The 22,596-nt window shown below is 42.6% G+C and overlaps 1 protein-coding gene across 2 annotated transcripts in view; it reads right to left on the bottom strand.

Annotated features, from left to right (window-relative positions):
• The window catches only part of camkmt (calmodulin-lysine N-methyltransferase), a 136,905-nt gene that overhangs the window by 6,662 nt on the left and 107,647 nt on the right, over positions 1-22,596 (bottom strand). Inside the window, exons 8-10 of one of the 2 annotated variants that reach the window (XR_008573742.1) lie at positions 20,192-20,266; positions 11,017-11,084; positions 8,509-8,640 (exon numbers count right to left, since the gene is read on the bottom strand). Coding sequence is in view for 1 of the 2 variants with exons in the window: in XM_054799446.1 (XP_054655421.1) it covers positions 8,509-8,640; positions 11,021-11,084; positions 20,192-20,266 (271 nt within the window). In the remaining variant the exon portion in view is untranslated. The remainder of the gene's footprint in view (positions 1-8,508; positions 8,641-11,016; positions 11,085-20,191; positions 20,267-22,596) is intronic. The other variant, XM_054799446.1, reaches the window with a different exon arrangement.

The raw sequence follows: 22,596 nt of genomic DNA, 5'->3' as shown, positions 1-22,596 counted from the left end.
AGTTGTAATGTCTTCCGCTGTTCACGAATGCAACTTGCTCGCTGTGACCGTGATTGGTGGATAATGAGGAAGTGTTGTGTTGATATTTGTGGCGTGCTACAGCAAAATGGTGTATGTGGTGTTGAACTGAGCGCTGCTGTAGGCTGGTTAAGGTCGGCAATAAAGTTGAAAAAGAGCGTCTGATCTCCGGACTACACAGCACAGTGGTGTTGAAGCTGCGCCAAGTCGATTTAAAGAGAAAAGAACATGTGCACGTACATAGGCTGCACGGATCTACAAGCCACAGTGTCCACGTCGGAACATATATTGATATTTAGTAAACAAAGATTTTGTTAATTCAGTAAACGTTTTTTTCCAAACAATGCCTAACAATGCGCGTAACACGGCTGGTGAAAGAGTAGCCTACCAGGAAAGTCATTCATTGCTGTCCTCATGTCTTACATTCTTTATTTTATAAGAGATGCTATGATTTCAATTACACTACCTTTTTAAAAACGTACCTGACATGTTAGGTCAGGGGTCAGCAACCCGTCAATCGCGAGCTGCTGGTCAACCTTTGGGACTTTGGTGGTCGATTGTGAGAATATTAGGAAAAAAACACATCCTAAATGCAGCCAACGATCCGTCAGTCAGCTACAGACGTGAGAGCTGCAGGTCTTTTTTGCTTGTTTTTCTCCAGCAAATATCCTGTCCCACTCCTTAATGTCACGTTGTTGTATGTAGTACATGGCGTCTATTGGACAAGTGCAGAGTTACAGTGTGTTACAATGTAAAAAGCGGATAAAGTACACAATAGGACTTCTTGGAGACACGTACTCTGTTGGAGAGCAGCGCAGGTCATTAGCATGCAGACACACTACACGGCATGTTCCCAGTAGGGCTTCATAAACGCACTTTTAAACGGTCCTGCATCAAGGCTAGATTGTGGACAACACACTTCCAATAAGACAGTTCCAGGTAAGACATCTTCATGTCAATCTGCTGCCCCTCCCTCTGCCCTGTGGCCCCTCCCCCTCACCCTTGTCGCCTTTCATGTGTGTTATCTCCCCTCCAGGCGCCGGCCAGCGGTTGAACCTGTGACCCCTCCCAAAGAGAAGACGACGAAGGCCCAAAGGAGGTTGATGGGCGTGGAGGGGCAGCTGCCTCTACCACCGCCCCCTCCCAAAAAAGCTCTATGTTGGCCCGCCATGTTGAGCAGCATTGAAATGCTGCGAGGCGTAAGGAAGGAGCAAGGAGGCGATACAAGAAGGGAAGGAGGCAGGAAGGGAAAAAAAGGTGAGGGAGGGGGTGAGGAGTGCAGAGAGCTGGCAGAGGTGAAAAGTTTAACAAGCAAAGCTGTTCCTCCTGATCGCAGGCTGCCTAATCAGCTTCATGGGTGGCTGCCTAAATCGGCTCTCAAAACCGCCCCCCCACCCCCCAACCTTTTCTCTCGCTTTCTTTTTTTTTTTTCATTCCAAGGTGTAAGTCATTTATTTTAGTGCCACTTTCACCACAAGCCTCTCTCTTGTGTGGCCTCCATCTCCATCAGGGAGGAAGTGGACAAGGTGGGAATGGAGCAGGGAACACGAGGGGGGGCTGAATGGGATGGGTCTCTATGGGAACACAAGTTCCTGCCAAAGTGGTCCAGTTCAGGTTAGGTCACCACAGTTCGCTTTACAGGGGTAAATCCTAGCCTGGCTGGGGTGTGCAGGCGGGTAGCAGTTTCATCTAAGTAAATAGCTGGAGAGTATAGGAGCCCTATAGAGTCTAGTTAGCCAATAAATGAAACAAAGAAGAAGATTGTAGTAGTAGTGTGGTCAATTCCACCTTAAAGTACCGTACCCTTGCAGTTGGTATCCCAGTTGTCTGGCATGATGATTATTTTGGTAACTGTTTAGATCTGGTACCCGTGTTATTTTTTCTACTTGGGATTTTGGTCCCCTCTTCAAATACCTGAATTTTCCCGGTACATAGTTGGTACATTTTGACACCTGTTTTCTTCAGTGACTGGTTATTTCGGTATTTGGTAACAGCTTAGTTTGGTGGCCGGTTATTTCAGTATCGGATTATTTACGTACTCGGTTATTTTGGTACATGATTATTTCAGTGCCTTAAACCAGGGTACTTTAGTACCTGGTTATTTTGGTACTAGATTATTTCAGTAGCCAATTATTTTGGTACCTGATTATTTCAGTACCTTGAAACAGGTTACTTTAGTACCAGATTATTGTGACACTCAGATTTTGGTACCTGCTTATTTAAGTACCAGACTATTCTGGAGCTCAGATATTTTGGTGTCATTGGTATTAGTATTAGTACCAGATTATTTTGATACTTGTGTTTTGGTACCTGGTTATTTTAGTACCAAATTATTTTGGCACCCAATGACTTTGGTATCTATTATTACCTGATTAAGCATCTGATCATTTTGGTATCTTGAAACAAGTTACTTTAGCACCTGATTATTTTAGCCAGCACAGATTTTGGCACCTAAGTATTTCAGTACTATTTTGATACCCAATTACATTGGTGTCTTGTTTTTTGGTACTTGGTTATTTAGGGACATCAAACCATGTTACCTGAGCACCACATTCATTTGATTCCTGTGTTGTGGTAACTAATTGTTTTCCTAACAATGTTTTTTGGCATCTTGCTACTTTGATACGCGTACCAGATTATGTTAGTACCTAGTTAGATGAGCAGCCGATTATTTTGGTACATTTCCGTACCAAAAAGTAATAAAGTTGACACTTTTTGCTGGATAGTCATTGAATCACTTCCTGAGTGTTACCCTCGAGCAAAACACCTCAGCCCCTCTTAAAAAAGAAATTGTATGTTTCAAGGATGAATAATGTATTTACTCTTCATGGATAACATACTTCTCTTTTGTAGTGAACAAAAGTAAACTTGTGAAATAAGATAAGAAAGAGCTAAGGATGCAGGGGAGGCTTAGGTAAATAAGGAAGTGATGGAGGAGCTGCAGGATGAAGTTTGGGGAGCTTGGGGACAAGATTCGGGTGAGGAAGGCAGCACTGGACGCAGTGGGGATACTGCTTATGCATGTGCAAAAGACGGGGGGGAAGTATGCATGTGTGTGTGTGTGTGTGTGTGTGTGTGTGAGAAATTAAAATTCATGACTCTCTCTTCACAACCATTTGAGTAACAAGATTAAGATGGCGGGTTAGAAAATAGCGCAGGCATTATCAGGCTGCTTGCAGTCCCTCCAGCTGCTTGCCTCTCTATTCCACAACAGTGGGGATAAGAGGATAACGCGCTAGCCCTGTCTGCCTGCACAGACACGCACACACACACACACACACACACACACACACACACACACACACACACACACACACACTGCAGTCCCTCCTGTGTGTGAGTGTGTGTATAGAAAACTGCAGAGTGGCGAGATAGTTTGCAAAGAATCAAAACACACTATCCGGATATTCAGAATCATTTCATACAGGCGGTCCTCGTGTTATGACGTTTGGTGGTTACGACAAACTCCCGTAAATGGTTAATACTCTGCAAAAAGAAAAAGAGAACTAGCTACATGTGTGAAGAATACGTAGGAGGACGAATATGCACAGCGCTAAAGTGAAGGACGTCACTTTTTAGTTAGTACTTTTTTCCCTTCATTATGTCTCCCAAGCGTGAGGCAGACTCTTCTGACGGCGGTGCGTCACAGAAAAGGAAAGCAAAATTGAAAAGTGAAGTGAAAGTAGACATCGTAAAGCGCTCAGTGGAGAAGTGGGCAAATCAACATTGACCGCTCAAAGGCTGCTAACATCAACCAGGGAAAAGATGGAATCTTTGAACATGTGAAGGATCTGATCCTATGAAATGGACAGTGACAACTGCACTACTGGTCAAAGGTTGTAGGACACCCCAATTATTCCAGTTTTTTCTTAAATTTCAAGTCATTCAAGTCCAATGAATAGTTTGAAATGGTACAAAGGTAAGTGGTGAAGTGCCAGAGGTTAAACAAAAAGGTAAAGTTACCCAAAACTGAAAAATAATGTGCACTTCAGAATTATATCAAAAGGCCTGTTTCAGGGACCACAAAATGGGTCAACAAGAAAGCTGTTCTGCAGAAATGGAGGTTGACCAAGCCTTGGCTGGGACATTATCGCGTTAATTCCAATTAACTGATGACACACAAAATAACACATTTAATCACATTTTTCTATTCCTGTACTCCAGGCAAGGCGGAACTTTTCTCATCCATCCATTCATTAGTTGGAAAAGGGTGGATTGCTCCGTCCGGGTTGGGAGTGAGATCCTGCCCCAGGTGGAGGAGTCCAAGTATTTCAGGGTCTTATTCACGAGTGAGGGAAGGTTGGAGCGTGAGGTCGATAGGCGGATCGGCGGAGCGTCTGCAGTAATGCGGTCGCTGTACCGGACCGTCGTGATGAAGAGAGAGTTGAGCCAGAAGGCAAAGCTCTCAATTTACCAATCGATCTATGTTCCCACCCTCACCTGTGGTCATGAGATTTGGGTCGTGACCGAGAGAACGAGATCACGGATACAAGAGGCAGAAATGCGTTTTCTCCGTAGGGTGGTTGGACTCACCCTAAGAGGCAGGGTGAGGAGCTCAGTCATCCGGGAGGAGCTCAGAGCAGAGCTGCTGCTCCTTCACATGGAGAGGAGCCAGTTGAGGTGGCTCGGGCATCTAGTCCGGATGCCACCTGGACGCCTCGCTGGTGAGGTGTTCCGGGCATGCCCAGCCGGGAGAAGGTCCCAGGGAAGACCTAGGACGCACTGGAGGGATTACGTCTCACAGCTGGCCTGGGAACACCTTGGTGTTCTCCCAGTGGAGCCAGACGAAGAGGCCGGGGAGAGGGAAGTCTGGGCCTCCCTGCTTAGGCTGTTGTCCCCACGACCCGATCTCGAATAAGAGGTAGAAGGTGGATGGAAGGAGCTTACGAGATTGGATACAAGAAATGAAGTGATTCACGCATATTTCACTCCTCTGATCGTCATTTGTTCTGGCGCAGTTGGCTGTAGCGTTTTTGTATCCTCGTTAAAACGTATTCTTCCTCGTTGTCCTGCATCAACCGAAGATTCATTTACAGTATTCCAGGCGCCCTACAGCCGCGTAACTTCTGCCTTCATTCAGCATGTATGATTGCTAGCAGCTAGCAATCATACAAGAGGAAACAGGCAGTCCTGCACGACGGAGATTGACGGACAATGGGATACAGTCAATCAGAACGTAAAACACAATGGGCAGGTTCTCCCTTACCCAATCAGGAATGTGTGTCTCTATATTTACTGAAATAAACTGGACAAGTCTGGACACTGTTCAACTGTCACATGAGTATACAACACCCTCTACTGGTTGCAGTAGTAAATACAACAATAGACACATGCAACATCGCACCGATAAATCACTTGAATGCACCACAACGAAACAGAACGCGTTCATATGCTGTTAAAAAAAAAACCCTGCAAAATTGCACTTAAAAAAATCTGCGAAAGAGCGAATCCACGAAAGGTGAACCGTGATGTAGAGAGGGAACACTGTACACGGCTAACACTGACGCACAAGATGCGTTGCGTACCGAAGACTGAAGAACTTCAATACAATACCAATCACCTTAATGCAAACCGTGTCACAGCGAGCATGGAGCTAACGTTAGCAAGCTTATTGCTGTTCAATTAAAATGCGATTAAATACAATGAATTCATCACAAAGCTTTTTTTTAAAAGTCCTACCGCTAACTTAAATTCATGTGTTGTTGTCTATGGCTCTCTACTTTGTTAAACTGTAAACGCAGAACTCGTAAAGTGAAACAATTCTGCTTCGTGTGACTTCAGTGTCACTTCTTCTTCATCGTCAAAAAGAAGCTTACAGGTTTGTTCTTTGATCGTCTTATGTGAAAATCCACACTGCAAGTTGTGATATACTCGTGATGTCGTTTCTTGGTGCAAGTAAACAAATCTTTCTTTTAGTGGAGCAAAGCTAATCTGTCGTGTAAATGAGGAGCAGCTGCTTATTGGCGTATGTGTGTGTAGACGCGTATGTTTGGCTGTGATATCATCATCATGGTGTGTTTGCGTGTCATGTCTCGCCAGTGCGTTGTCTAAGTGATGTCTGGTCTGTGCGAGCTGGTGATATATCTTTCTTTTGCAGTATGTGTGTGTGTGTGTGTGTCTGTGTGTGTTAGAATGGTCAAGCAGGCCCACAGACACACACGCACACACACACATATATATATTCCACACACACATTTGGTGTGCTTATCAGAAGATAAGCACAGGAGACTTAATCACCTTCAGATGTGAGGGGGGCACTCCAAGTTGTCCTCATATTTGCATGCAGTGCCTGACCCCTGCTTATATGTGCATGTGTGTGTGTGTGTGTGTGTGTGTGTGTGTGTGTGTGCGTGTGTGCGTGTGTGTGTGTCTGTGTGCTAAATCTGAATTGATCTTATTCCATATCAATTCATTCCTTAGTTCAATTTCTTATCTTAAAAAAGGCATCCACATTTTTCTTCAATTTCCCCTTCTTCTGCCTTTCTTAGCCAAAAGTGATCCTTATTATCTTTGCAACAGCAGAATCAGTTCTTGCACTGGATCTCATTAATGCAGTTGTACCTAATGTTGTGGCCAGTCAGTGTATCCACAGTGGTACCTTGGTTTTTGTTATTAATCCGTTCAAATGGGTCAAAAACTGAATCATATGAAAACTGAATCCGTTTTGAATCCGTAATGTAAATTAAATTCATCCATTCCAGTTCCAGATACCCCAAAATATTAACAAAAAAACATTTTTATAGACAATAGTTACAATTTTACATGCAGAAAACAATGCAAAATACATGTATGTAACAAATGACATGGATAAATAAACATTTAACATGACAGAGCCTTGTCTCTTGAATTCAGTCAGTGTTTCTCACATTCCTTATCAAAGTGCTGGAGCTTGCAACTTTTGTGGCCCCATGGTGGGTTATTTGATAGCCACACAAAAAAAAACAACAACAAAAAAACCGAGTTGTGGTCTATCTGTGTTACTTAGCAAAAAACTACAAAGATTGGGGGCAATGACTTCATGGTGGCAGAGAGCTAAAGGCACATTTTGTTATGAAGACACATTACCAACACAGTTGGACTCACGCTGTGTATTACTAACACGACAAGACTGAGTCCTGCGTCAACAGACGGGCTTCTTGGTTTGAGCACTCGATATGTGGGGAAACCGACTAGTTTGTTAGGCTGTGTGATACCCCAGACAGTGTGCGAAAACTGAGACATAATTTTGGCAATAATATTTTAGCGGAAACCAAATCCTACATAAACAGGGGCATTCAAAAACCAAGGTGCCACTGTATGAACTTAACAATAGTTTAGTAGAAAAAAATCAACAGGGCGCCCCCTTCTGTATAACTCTGTAAAAACATTTTAAGGCCAAATTGAGTCACTCTAATGTCCACTTTACTATCCAATGTCCCAACAGCGGCTGCGACCACTTGTACGCCTATTTCAGCTCGCTCCTCGTGCTCCAAACGTTGCGTACGTGATGCACTCAACAGCGGGACGCTACCTCCTGTCGCTAACTAGCTTCAGAAAGCTCCATCCCTCCCTACACCCACCGTGTTAAAGCAGCTTGCTATGTATAAAATGTTATTATGTCATTATAGTACAAAACAGATTTTTCCTTTTAAGGCATGAATGTCTCAATGGCACATCAGTCCGATTGATTCAATGCTTCATTTGAATACATACCTCTAGAGTCAGATGGGCAGCGACATACAGCTTGTAATGCTGAAGAAAACTTCCAGAGTTTCATATATGATTGGTAAGTTGGTTGTTTACTTGGGTGCCTTGATTGGTGGGTTAGGTATTTGGGTGTGTTGGGTGGTAGGGTTGGTTTGGCTGTTTGAATTGGTCAGTTGGGTAGGGTTTGTTGGGGTTTAGTGGTTTTGTTGGTTAACTGGCTTGGTTAATTAGTGTGTTGCTTGTTGGGTTGGTTGGCCTGGCTGGAGAGTTGGGTGGGGTTAGAACGCGGGGTTAGCTGGGCTAGTTGAGTTGGTTAGTGCGGTGGGGTTGGTTGGGCTGGCTAGTAGGTCGGTTGTTTAGTTGGTTGCATCTGTTAGTTTGGTGGGTTAGAGAGTGGGGTCAGTTGAGTAGGTTAGTCAGGTTGGGTTGGTTGGATTGGTTGATTGTGTGGGTTGGACAGTGGGGTCACTGGGGTGGCCTGTTTAGTCACGCGGGATAGGTTGGGTTTTTAGTGGGCTGGTTTGATCAGGTTGGTCTGTTGGATGGACTGTATAGTGAGGTTTGTTATTTTGGTTGGTCGGGTGGGACCGGTTGGGTTTTTAGTGGGTAGGTTGGGTTTGGCTGGATCGTCAGACTGGATTGCTGGGTTGGTTAGTTGTTTGGGTAGTCGCCTGGTTTGATAAAAGTCCTACTTGCAGTTAGTAGGGCAAGCCATTTTAACAAGACTGGCCTTGGCTGAGGTCTGCTCTCACCTGGTTGTATTTATAGCAGTTTAGATTGTTATTTGTAAGGTGTGTCGCTTACCTTGAGATGTACATCCCACACCTGAGCATCATACTGCTGGTGCTGAGACACCAAGAGTCCAGCCTGCTGGGCCAGCTGACAGAACGTCTGCAGGGTGTCACCTCGCAGTGGGGCAAACACCAAGGCCACGCCCTGGTGGAAGATGATGACAATGACGAGGAATATTTTCAACAATGAACAAGACATACAAAACTGTGACGAATACAGACAGCAAGGTTTCCTTTTATTTCCACAACAACAAAACAAATCAAAGCTGCAGGAAAACGTGAAACAGGTGTGATGCTGTCTCAATAATCTCACAAGGAGTAGAACGTGTGCACGTGAACGGAAGAAAGACGTGTGTGCATGTGTGTGAGCGTGCCGTCCTGTGTGTACTAAGAGGATTAGCACCAGGTTCAAAGTTTCTTTGAAATCCTCCAGCTTTTAGTTTTATTTCACGCTGATTGTGTTGTTATTGTTCTAATTAAACGGAGCAAAGAGAGGCACACGCACAAACAGACAAATTAACACGAAAGCAGCAGGACGACACTGTTTGCTGGCTCTATTTTTTTTTTTTATCCAAACATCCAGCAGTCTTCTCGTAAAGCCTCCATTGAAAAAAAAAAAATCAGACAGACAAAACGCCCCCTCCCTCTACATTAATCAGCTGATTAAGAGGATCTGGCCACCCGGATGGCGCACCTTTGTCACAAACAACAAATTAGTGCCATTAGATGGGAGAAGTCAGGGTTTTGTTAATTGTTTAATCAGCTTAGCAAATGATTCAATATTTGGCCAGGATTGTTGTGGCAGCGATGTTGTGTCTGATGGCCGCCCCTCAAATCATATTAGCTCCCGAATTATCTCGGCGGGATTAAAGAGAGATATTATTATATTAGAGGGGGACTAAACACACAGATGAACAACAATGATGTCACATTGTTGCATGGTATCCGACTGCAAACACCAACCTTACATTTTTACCCAGTTCTTCATGTGTAAATGACCTAAAAGCTATGTTTGTGTGAAGCTAGGGGTTTAACAGTGTGTTTTCTAAATCAGATTTTTCGGTATGGTACAGGAGCGAGTTCCTACATGGTACACATTAAGTGAGGGACAGGAAGTGTAACTGCCTTGTGGTATAGTCACGTGTCTACTCCGTAAATAAATAATGCAGCCCCGCTTTGGCTAGTGGGAGAGTGCCAACGACAAGCCAGAGTTTGAAAACCCTCTTTTGTCACGAAAGTCTCCCGTCTAGGAACACTAGGCCTTCCCAGTGAAATTTTTCATTTATTGGCATTAGCTGCTCGCAGTTTTTTCATTAAAAGCTGTTTACATGAGTTTTATGTTTTGCTTTTCCTCCTTTACTCCAAAATTAGCCGAGCTGTGGCCTTAAAACTGAGGTCCGTACCGAACCGTGATGATGGGGTAGCGCCACAGCCTTTAGATTGTATAATCATTCCACCCTGCAAAAAGAGCTGTTCAAATAAATAGGGGTTGTCACAATAGCTCACAAGATTAAAACCTGATGAGATTTCTCATTCAGAAAAAAACTGTCTCGCGATAATACATAAATTAATTAATTACACGATAAATGAAAATTAACTCGATCATTTTGCTGGCCTCCATATATTGCCGTGTGCATGCGTATCTGTTTTCCTCGTCTCTCGCTTCCAAACAGGCAGGAAGATGGTTCGCTCTGCGCCTTGGTTCAGTACCTAAACGCTTCATGGAACAACGGCGAACAGAGTGAGACCTCTTGTCTGTCGCTTTGTCTCTGTGGGGGGAGGCGGGGCCGCCAGCCTACCCAATCTCGTGCATCATCTTGTCTCATGAGTTGGGTGCCTCATGACACCCCTACAAATACATCTGTTAAGCAAAAATCTGTTGTTCCGAAACCCTGTGGGCAAATGCATTATAATCTGATGAATCCAAGATGGCTGCAATTCCACATGCTTGGTGCATCAATAAAAAAAACTGTGAAGTATTTCCATGAGATTTCACTTTTACTGTATATCATTTCTTTTAGTAAATGGCGAGCATCATCCACACGTCACCATTCCTCATCATTCTTCCTCTCCTCCTCCTATCAGTGGCGTTTTCATGTCCTTCCCACCAGCTCTCACTCACCCAGCCTGGCCTGTGTACTTAAAACGCGCCCGCTCCCTTCAGATGAAGACAAATCTCAGCCCTATCTCTTCCAGCCTTTTTTGCTTTTATTCCCCCACAGCAGCCCCCATTCGCTTTGACTGTCGCAGCAGGGGGTCTTATTGAGGGGCCAAAAGGGAGAAGTTGCCTGGGATTTATGATGAAGGGGAGGCCAGGAGGGAGCGCCATGGAGATCAGAGCCATGCATAAGCATTAAAGCATTACATGATATTAATCCTGTTACGCTATTAATGCTTATAGGGTTTTGACTGAGGCCTAATTATGATTGAAAGGAGGAGGAATGGGGGGGGTAAGCAGAGATATGTACAGTACACACACAGGCACGCACACACAGGCGCGCACACACACAAACACACACACCTACATTGGGCTGCAGTAATCTCCTTATAGCATCAACCAGGCTGCCTCTGTACTGGTCAAGAAACAAACTGCAAAAAGAGAGAGAAGAGAGGTTAGCATGCATTGTTGTGATGGCAGCTGCAGATAAAAGCAGCAGGTTGTTTATTTTTAGTTTGTTGACAAAGAAATCAGAGCGAGCGAAAAAACAATTTGCATGAGTAAGATGGAAGAATGAACAACAGGTCGGAAAACGTGCGCACACATACAAAAAACCACAGTGTAGAAGGAGGAACTATTTGGTAACTTCAATTTGAGACGAGATACACAGCACAGATCACTATACAAGGAGTCATGTGCCTCCAATCACAAGAAACCAATAACTATTTTAAAAAGTATGATAGTTAAATATCATAAAAGAAAAGAATATGTGCATGCCATTATTAGAAATGTAATGATAATGAATGTGGTTTGAAAAAAATAAAATCCTGTAATGTAGTAAAATTATCTTTATTTGGGTTCAAAATGAGCGTACATAATTTGAATATGTTTCACATTTAAGAAGCCTGTATTGGCAAGATGCTCAACTGGTGGGTCGGAACCCAAAAGTAAATCGCAGACCCATTCTAGGTGGATCACAGACAGGTAGTGAAACATTTAAAGGGAAACTGCACTTTTCATCATCCACAATCCTTATTTGAAACATGAGCACACATGTCTTTCCCTTTTATGTGCGTTCTAAAGAGAGAAAAACAGCTAGCATGAGGGAGCTAACAATGCACGTCGTGGGACACACCTATTTCGACTACAAAGCTCTCTAAAAACCTCCAACAGCGTTTTATCGGTTTCTATATATGTTGTGACCATGCAGTAACAGGTACATTCATGATCACGGGCAATACTTGCAGGATTTTGCTGAATTTTGATCATTTTACTTCTAGGAACTTCTTTCCTGGGCGCATTGATTTCACATCTGGTGTTACTTCCGTCAACAACAGCAGCGTGTGAAGCGTTTGTCTGTGTGTTACTACTCATCACGGCAGACTCTGTGAGACCTACCGCCGTGCCGTCTACTTTTGGACAAATGAGGATCCAGAACCTTATCTCTTTGAGCCAGAATATACGGAGGATGAGCTACAGGTTTTAGAAGCTGAGCCTGCAAGAAGAGAGAGTGAAACTTCGAAGGTAGCAGATGGGGGGCAAGTCATTACGCTGGCATGACTTGGTGTAAATGTGGAGCTTGCCAAGCCATGCTGACAGAAATGGAGAGTGGCATACAGTGTTACCACCGATGGAAAGGCTTCGTGTGTATGGCGAGGAGGATATTGCTCCAGGAGATTGCATCACAACCAACAATCTCTCTTTAGCATGCGTGGAAAAGAGAGACACGAGGTCATGTTTCACATAAGGATTGTGGATGATGGGCAAAAAAAACCAAACAAAACAGTTTTTCTTTAAATAAAATGAATAACAATCATATTTAAAACAATCAAAATATTTAACATGCCTCTGATGTCACAATAGTTTTTGGGGGGCTTTTTAATAGTCAGTGCACTGGTAAAATTAAATTTCTAAAAGTTTTGATATTGACTTTTATTTGTTACTTTTTCTTAAAGATGCTTGATATTGGCTTTCTTAGCAATATCCGATATTGTCCAACACTTCATTACCATCACTGACAGGCAGCAGCTCGTCACTCAAACTAATGTTGACGTAATGAACACATTATGCTTCTTTTACTGTGATTTATTTCACAAATAAACTGTTTGCACTGTTTGTGCAAATTAAGACAAATACTGCGATATGCAATAAAGTTATAGAAAAAGTGCCAAAATGCTGCGTGTGACTGATTCCTCCTGAGGTGTGATATTAGACGAGAAGTAGTGAAGGAAGACGCCTTACTGCGACCTTGCATAACCAGCGCTTTATGTCATGTTCTATATAACAAGTTAGTGATTTTCCTTAGTTTCCGTTGTTTCCTGTTTTGTGCACTTATTTTAGTTTTCTGTTTCCTGTTTGGTGCAATGTGCAGCTGCTTTGCGGTCACTGAAAAGCACGTGCAGCGTTACCTGTGTATCATTAGTCATCGGCGCTACTATTTAGGTGGTGCCAAATTAATTACGCGCAACCTTTACAGTCATTGCGAATTGCAAATTTACAATCCGAAGGTGAAACTTGGAATAATTCCATATCACAGACATACTGAGTTTGTTGCTCTGTGGAGCAGGTCTTCACTCCCATGACCATATCGTTATCGGCACAAAAAACGATGCTGGTATGATCCGATATCTCATTTTTGTGCCAATATCAGGCAATGGTATCAGTCGGCCAATATTATCAAACATCCGTACATTTTATGCATGTAGTTGTCATGGTCGTCCTCATGATTCCTAATAATGTGGTCTGTGCTGCATTATTAATGCTTTTTACACATGTAATTATGTGTATTTGTGCTCAAAAAGACGATATGGGCCTTTTAAAAATGTATAAAAATTCAGAAATATAGGAAGCATACATGTGTGTCCAAAGTTGTAACTCCCTGCTGTATTGTATGTAGATTACCTACAATATAAAGCTTATTATTGTATATATAATACATACATTATTGTATTATATAGTAACATAATATAATATCATCATTTCTACATAAATTCATTACAAGGAAAACATTATTTGGATGCACGAAAAAATATATTTGCTTAATATTACATTAAATGGAAAAAATACAACAATAACAATAATAATAATGAACAATTTTGTCGTTTCAAATGGTGCTATTCTACTCTATTATTACAATACAACAGTTGGTATACATTGCTTCCGCACTCCTCACATACACACAGAATGACGTTCAATCATTATGAGAAATAAAAATCAGAATTGTGCGTGTGCGTGTCCTTATTACGCCAGATGAGTAATTTGACTAAAATGCAACAATAGAGATTTGACAGTAATCCTGTGCCTTGCAGCTGCAATCTGTCTAATTCCAACCTTTGGTCGAAATGCTACTCCAATTTGCAAAATATCATGCATTTGTGTTCCTGATGCCTATCCCCGTTCTACATACACTCCTGCAGGAGCTCTTAGGTGAGACCAGGATGTGCGCACGAATACGAGCAGAGTTTATTATTCTTGTCGAGGTCGACGGGGGTGTTTACGACAGGAGGTTTATTTGGCTTGAAAGGTGAGAAGTTTGTGTTTGGTTTTACTTTGCCACGCGTATCCACTCGCAGGAAGAGTGAGCAGTGAGGAACAACAAGGAAGCGAGCTGGTGATCGCACACACTTGCATGAAACACACACACAGACACACACACACACACACACTAAGGGCAGGGGAAGGACAGGGTGTCACTGGGAGGACAGCAGACAAAAGAGTCATTGTCATTATTAGCTCTTTAAATAATAAACACAATAATGAACTGTAAAGCAATGTACATTGTTAAAGAAAAGCTTCCTATTGTAATTAGGGAGGGTTATCGCTTTTACAAGATGAGAGGCGTAAATGCCCATAGTGTCCGTGTTTGAGTCTCTGACTCTTAAATGGCGTCCACTTGCCCTCTTAGGTCAGCACCGGCTGCCTATTGTCTGGCACTGACCCCTCCCACACAGAACCGATGCCGAGCCCCCGCGGTCAAGGTCAAAGTGCACAACGAGGAGCTTGCATGCGAAGCCGCACTCTATTCTATATTTGTCACAAAATCGTGCAGGATGCCATCGGGCGAGATGGTGGAAATGACATCAAGGCAGCTTTAGTTCCTCAGTAGGGAGTGGATTTACTTCCATCTACACACCTATTGATAGATTTTAATGATTATGTTAATCATTGTTTTCATGTAATACTTGGCAAATTGATCATATGTCATTTTTTTATACAGGCCATGTTTCGACATTTCTTGGTTTTCGTACACACTCCCATAAATTATTAAAACCGTCCAAAAAGAAAAACAGAACTAGTTACGTGCACACAGCAGAAGAATACGGAGGCAGAATAACTTTTTTCCCTTCATGATGTCTCCTAAAGCCACAGGCAGACTCTCCTGACGGCAGCGAGTTAAAGAAAAGGAGAATGAAAAGAAACGAAATTCGACATTGCAAATGCTCACAAAGTTTAGGAACGCTTGCCAATACTGGCCTCTCACACGCCATGACCATCATCGAGAATACAGATGGTCTCTTTGAACATGTGAAGGGATCTGCTCCTGAACGGACAGCAGCGTAGAGATGTCATCATTGAGACTATAAGCCTGTCTCTGGATGGATGAGGGGTAGGATTACTACTCCTTTTTGGACATGTGGAACTGTGAACTTTACTGTGAGATGTACTCAGGTGTAACTTGTATGCATGTTCAAAATGAATTCAACTATTACCATTACCATTACTAATATGTAAAAGAAAATGTGATGGAAGTACTGCCTCTCTGCTCTGCTCCCTCCCTCTGTGTGTGTGACGATAGCACTCTTTAAAAGTATATTTTAGAAGCTTTTTGGTGAAATCTAAACTGTAACTTTAAACTATAAAAATAAAGTGCATATTCAATCCAGCCAATGCCATTTTGGTTTGGATGTCAGGTCCTTACTTTATGCACATGTTCTTTACTGCATAGCCTTTGGTCCTATGACAAAAATAGCAAAAACCGTAAGCGAACCAATGTGCGCACCAATTATCTTTTTTTTTTTTTTTGGGGGGGGGGGGGGGGGGGGGGGGCACATGACACAAATGCACACAAGTTTATTTTATTCAAATGATTATATGTTGTTTCATTTCTTCTCAGTTTGTTAATGCATCATCATTTTCAAGACGTTTCTCCACAACAGATAAAAAAAATCAACAGATAAAAATAAACACTAACAATAGAGCTTGCTTGCGTGCGTGCCTCTGTGAGTGTGTCACATTCCTCCAAATTGTCTTTGATGGAGTCAGAAAAACGCAATGTTTGGAGAAAAAGAAGGACAATCAGTGAGACTTTGTTCATTTTTCTGACGGTGGAACTCAACAATTGGATCCGTCACCAGTTGTGTGGGCTAACAATGATTCCCTCAAATCTTCATGAAATCCTTATCAAATCCATTCCTATGTGAGCCTCAGACGACTAAAGCATTTAAACACATCTGTCAGTCAATCAGAGATTAGACGAGACCTCTTAATTGATTATAAATCCTAATTCTTCATTTTAGCAATGGCGTGTACGCTTCCAATTTTCTGGAACAGTTTGGTGAAGGACGTTTTCTGTTCCCACGAGTGCACAAAGCAAGATTTCCTCCGTTTTCACTTCCTGTGGATGTTGATGCAGTGCATCCCATACTGTTGTCCATATGGCGCTCCATCACACTGTAGCACAAACACCATGCATGCGCAGGCTTTTATCTCAGCGTCTACACATGGACGGATTTTGCACAAAAAAAAAAACAACAACAAAAATCCAGCTGGCCAATTCGGAAGCCAAGAATTCTGCGCCACCCACATTCCCACTGCAGGAATGCCTCCATCTCGCACACACACACACACACACACACACACACACACACACACACACACTTACATACATTTCTAAGCAAAGCAAAGCAGCACAATTTTCACAACAATTGGTGTACTCAAATAGGTCAACCAGGTCCCACCGGAGGTTAGTTGGAAATGATCCAAAATTGTATGCTCTTTATAACCTTCACAAGTGGACTATTTTCCAACATTTCCCAACACAAGCTGGGAACACATAAATAAACCCCACAGCACTGTTTAAAAACATCATCAGTCAACATGTGCTATTAACATAATAATCACACATCTTTTATTTGCCACAAAAATGCTAACATTTTTCCTACTCATAACGCAGCTCGGGTAAAGGGCTTGTGATTAGGGCATTTAACCTAACAGCATACATTCCAACTGAAAACTGTACACATCGTAAATGCTCAGATTTTTTTTTCGCTCCCATTTCTTCCTTTCGCATTTTAAAGCTCAACTTAGAACATCCTTAACCCTTTTGCTTGTCGCAAAACTGCGACAAGCAACAATGCGGAATGTAACATGTCATTTCTGCAGATACGGTGCCTCATGTAGTTAATACGTTACACCAGAAGATGGCGGACATCAGTAATGTCAGTCTGAGCAACATTTGTGGGTGTTTCTATGCAAAGTTTATACGTTTAGAGACTCTGAAGCCCCTTGGGCGCGCAGCAGCGGGTCGGCTCGTCATGGCAGTCCACACGCAGCATACTTGAGCCGATGCTTTGTTAAACTGCGTTCGGGGTGGCAGGAGGGGACATGGTGGGCTGTCAAAAAAACGCTAATGGTGAAGGGGGTAGCGGGAATGTAATAAAAACACGCAGAAATAGCGGCATACGCGGTACGATCAGGAGACTCCTTCGCAAAAAATACACTGCTAATAGATAGATATGACCTGAGAATACATTGTCCTGGATGAATGACGACATTCACAGGCAAGAGACAGATAGATGGACAGACAGATAGATAGATAGACAGATAGACATATACTACAGTATCTATCTATGTAATAATAGCAGTAACAACAGCCGTTGAGGCAGCAGTGGTGTTCAAGATCCCGCTGTAAATGATAATGATGATAATGCCTGGGTTTGTTTGATGAGATGAGGATTACAAGTGGATCTGACATTTTGATGAGCCTGTCAATGAGCCGGTATCATGGACACAGGATTCTGACAAATTCTGAGCCCGGTGACGTCATAAGATGCACATTAGATGAGTGAAATTTACTCCCATCACAAACTTTGGGTCATACTGACGCTTTTTCTCATTTACAGTATGCCTTTATCTCTCACCATTTTCAAGCTGCAACCTTTTGAGATAGTAATGTCAAAACTGAAAAAAAGGGTTAAGATCCAACAGTGCAAAAATTCTTGCAATTTTTCAGCTGGTCTTAAAATTTTGATGAGGCGTGTAGGTAAATGTAACTACTATTTATTTATGACTGCACACCATATTTAATTATGTTCATTTGTTTGCTGTGTGTTGTCATTTTTTAGCGTTTTGCTGGTGCTGTGACATCATTAAGATGTTCCTCAAGATTAAAACAATTATTGTCTTAGACATATATCGCAACGAAACTGAAAATGGGTGGATTTTCTACAGTCTCAAAAGTGACAGGGATGGGCAGTTTGCACATTTTAACAACATGAACAAAAACAATTCTCAGATGTGACAGCTCCTCTTTTGTAAAGGTGGGTAGGGGGTATTCAATGACATTGGCACCAAATGGAGCACAAATACACAGCGTTACACTATTACACACACATCCTCTGAGCGGTGGCGCCACTGTTCACAGTCGGAGATATAATTAATCAAAGTGGATGCTGCGTTGTTGACCTTTTCCCAGGTGATCATCACAATGATGCGCCCATTAATCGGTCAGCCATCACTCTTCAACCAGCACCACTGCAATTATCACACAATCACTCACGCACACGAGGGAAGATGGGAGCTAGCAGGAAGTATCTCTCACACTCACACTCACACCCCCCCACACACACACTCACACACTCACGTCTAAGGCATGAAGCTGGCCTACAACGCCTGAACTTTACGTGTAATTGATTCCTTTCTCGCCTGATTGCGTGTAAATGTAAAATATCCTCAATCAATCCGCCTGTTCTCTTTCGCTCCGTGCGTTTCAGAGCAGACTATTACGTGAAAGGACCGTGACATTACAATAACAGCGTTGGCTAATGCCGCACTTAACGCACACACACCCGATCATTTTTCTCCTGTGATGGTGAAAATGGGAAGTGTTCTGTCTTCTGTGTGTGTGTTTGTGTGTGTGCTTGGTGAAATAAATGACGGTAGGCCGGTGTCTATTTCGAAAACCTTGAAAGTCCACTTGGTGCCAAAGTGAGATTCTACAAAAAGCGAGAAAAACAACTTAAGAATTTTACAACATCATGTTTACAAAGCATATTGTAGCATATGGCAACATATAGTGTTTTAAAGTCTCATTGTATCGCATCATTGTATCGCTTCACATGATCTTGTAATGCAAACTTGAATCATATCCTGTCGTATCACGTATCATTTCATATATCACATATATTTTAATGTGTAGTATTTATTAATGTGTAGTATTTCATGGTATCATATTAAATTGTATTTATTTTATGACGTCATATCACATTGTATCGTTTCATATCACATCTCCTTACATTGTATTGTGTCACATGGCATCAGATTGTAACGTATGCTATCACACTGTATCGTTTCACATGATACCGTAACTGTGGAACACATCTAATCGTATCGTATAGTATGTCGTATCACATTGTATTGTATTCTATTGGTTCATATTGTATCTCACCACGTTGTACTGATAAGTACATAGTACATAAGATGCTGTATTTGTATGCTATGGTATCGTATCATGTTGTAGTGTATCAGATGGCATTGTTTCGTTTCACATCTCGCGGCGCATCAAGTCGTATTGTGTCAAATAATATCGCATTGTATTGTTTCATGTCATTTGTCATATGATACTGTATCATATCGCATTGTGCAGTATTTTATGGTATCATATCACATTCTATTGTGTCATATTGCATTACATCATATTACATGATTGCCATTACATGGTATCATATTGCATTCTGCTGTGTTTTATTGTATCATATCACCCCATATCGTATAGTATTTGATCATATAATATTACATGATATTGCATCATCTTGGTACCATATCACATCGTATTGTATCGTTTTGCATCATCTAGTATCTTAAAACAACCAGTGCACGTGACAAGTGAACGGGGCACAGATTTGGTCCGACACTGGACTCCAAAGGCAGTCTGACAGCTAATTCACGATGTTTACATTCTCCTGTTCCATCTTCTCCTCCCTTCTCCGTCCTCCCCTCAAACTCTGTCTTCATCTTGCTGCGTCCGCTTCCTTGTTGAGGCGCAATTATTTGCAATTTGCCTAAGTCGTCCATTTGCCGGAACGCTGAGCATGAAAACGAAGCAATTTAGTGTAAAAAATGTAAGTGAGGGCTCGACTGGGCACACGGACCTGAGTGTTCATGTGAACGCTCGAGGGCGTGGACCCCGCGGGAGGGGAAGGTCCTGGCGCTGGCGGTGTGGCCACACAAGAACTGTCACACCAAAATGGAAACTGGTCCACACAAAGATAACCGTGTGTGTGTGTGTGTGTGTGTGTGTTTAGTGTGTGATAGCACCTACCAGTCCGCACACATGACAATGTCAAAATGGGCTTCTAATGATGACATGTCCAGCTCACAGTCCCACCTCAGCACCCTGAAACACACACACACACACACACACACACACACACACACACAGGCCAAAGGTCAGAGTGGGTAGCACGTTTAGTCCCTAACAGTGGTGAATGAATCACCACTGTTCACTTGTACTTAACCACATAAATGACAGTTCATGACTGTAGAGGGAGCTATTGAGCAAAAAGCCAATTGACAGCTTTTATGTATAGGCCACCGGACCAGTACGGACCACGGACCAGTACCGGGCTGCGGCCCAGTGGTTGGGGACTCCTGGTCCCCCCACACGCACAGGCAACTTTCAGGCACAATGGTTTAAAAAAAAAGGACTGCAATACAAAAATTGCAACTTCATCAAATTTTATGGAAATTGATATCAATTTTGGAACTATGGGCCTTTATTTTATTTAAAAAATAATATGCAGTTAGAAATACCACAGTTTTAGGATGTTTACGTTGTGCTGATACTACGTTGTGCAAATGCTGATTCTATGTGCGAATGCATAAAGATAAGGTTTGATGACGTTACTGAGTGCTAATGTGCGTATTTGTTTGATTGGGGAATGGTGGGTCTGTATTCATTTTGTGCTTTTAATTTGACGTTCCTGTCTTAGTTTTACACAATACCAAATAAATAAGTTAAATTACACAGCTATAACGTAGGGCACCCCCACTTAGGGAACACAAGCCGGTCTGTTGGTCCAAAAAGGTTGGGGACCACCTTCACAGGTAATTATTAGTGTAATATCGAATAATATACCTCATTGATAATAGATTCAATTTCCAGAATGTTCCTAGGGCCAATATAAAATAAGCTGCAATTCAAAAATAGCCCCTCGGCTGCACTTTGGACAGCTCTGACTTAAGTATTATTAGAGTGGTACAGTATTTATAAGTAAATGACGTAATAAAGAAGAGGAAATAGCAACCTATATATTGGTTTGCTTATACTTTCATATAGAAAGTTGGGGTCTCATTTTGATTAGTCTCAGGATGTGCGCTGGATCAAATAAACTCACGCTTGTTTTTTGGAGGGTGTCAAATGTGCATGCATGATAAGTGCTGAGCCATTTTCTCCTTTCTTGCCACTCGCTCACACTATCATATTGTGGGATTATCAATTAGCCATTATTAACACTCTGTAAACAAAACATTAGGCCCTGCTAGAAACACAATCCTCATTCACGCCGGGGGTCCCCACACACACACACACACATGCCACATGCCCCTCCCACCCTCCTCTCCTGTTGCCCAATCGCAATCGTGCCCAGCGCCCTCCGGTGCGGCGCGGCGTAATCTGAAAAGAAAACAATCAAAGTAATGTGGCTTAATTATACGTTTACTTTTTCTCTCCATCTTCCACTTGTGCAAATATGCACAGGAGGGAGGAGGAAAAGGAAGAAGAAACATATTTTGTGGAGCGAGGGGGACAACAATTAAAACACATTTTAGTCCTTTCTAGCGGGACGTTCTTGGCGCTTTATGGATGACAGCATCCCATCAAGAAGAATTATTGAGCTTGAACGACTCAATCACACACAGACACACAGACACTATACTGTATGGGTGTTGTAAGTAAGTAAGTTACTGTAAGTAAGTACTTAAGAGTTCCTTCGTTTGTCGTATCTGCAGACACTGATGGAGTGAATCAACGGGTCTACAAGGGCTCACCGCAGAGCATCTGGTTCAAAGAGGAATGAGGAAACTGGAAGAGTGAGTGCGAACACAGCGGAGCCTCGAAGGCAGTGGCGACTGCTCTAAGACTGCGCTTCCCCTGAAATGTCCCAAAAAAACAACCCCAAAATGTGGTGAAATATGTACTGCTGTGTGTACATTTCATTGACTAAATATGCGCTAGAATACCTTTTGTTCAAAATCAGGTACTTATCACAGATAACTGACACGGCTTCCTTCTCATTCATCCCCGCAGCGCCACATGCGCTTTTCCACAGTCGGACGCTGAGCGTCTACTTGACTTTGATGGGGAAGCAAAGAGTGGGTTGTTCCACTGCGCGAAACTGGACGGTCATTGGATAAATACTGGGCTTTGTCAGCGTGTCTGGGGGTGTGGGGCAGTGGGCTGGCCCGGACGCTCGGCTTCTGCATGATGATTAGATGATCTGTCTGAGGCAGAATCCCTTTTTGATTGACAGTGAAATGCGTGAATCAGCGATCTTGAAGTATAAACCTCCGCCGGAGGAGCATCTTCCAAGTTTTTCATTCTGTTGTACAGAACCGATTTGGAGCCCTTACCAATCCCCAGCGACTTTGTCTTTGTTAAAAACGACTAGCGTTGTGTTTGGTGACTCTCTTCTGTCACTCTGTGGTTTTTTTCCACACCGAGCAGTG

This window comes from Dunckerocampus dactyliophorus, chromosome 14 (assembly GCF_027744805.1).
Source record: "Dunckerocampus dactyliophorus isolate RoL2022-P2 chromosome 14, RoL_Ddac_1.1, whole genome shotgun sequence".
Taxonomy (NCBI): domain Eukaryota; kingdom Metazoa; phylum Chordata; class Actinopteri; order Syngnathiformes; family Syngnathidae; genus Dunckerocampus; species Dunckerocampus dactyliophorus.
Note: the sequence above shows the minus strand (reverse complement) of the source record. Positions and strands in the feature narration are given on the sequence as shown.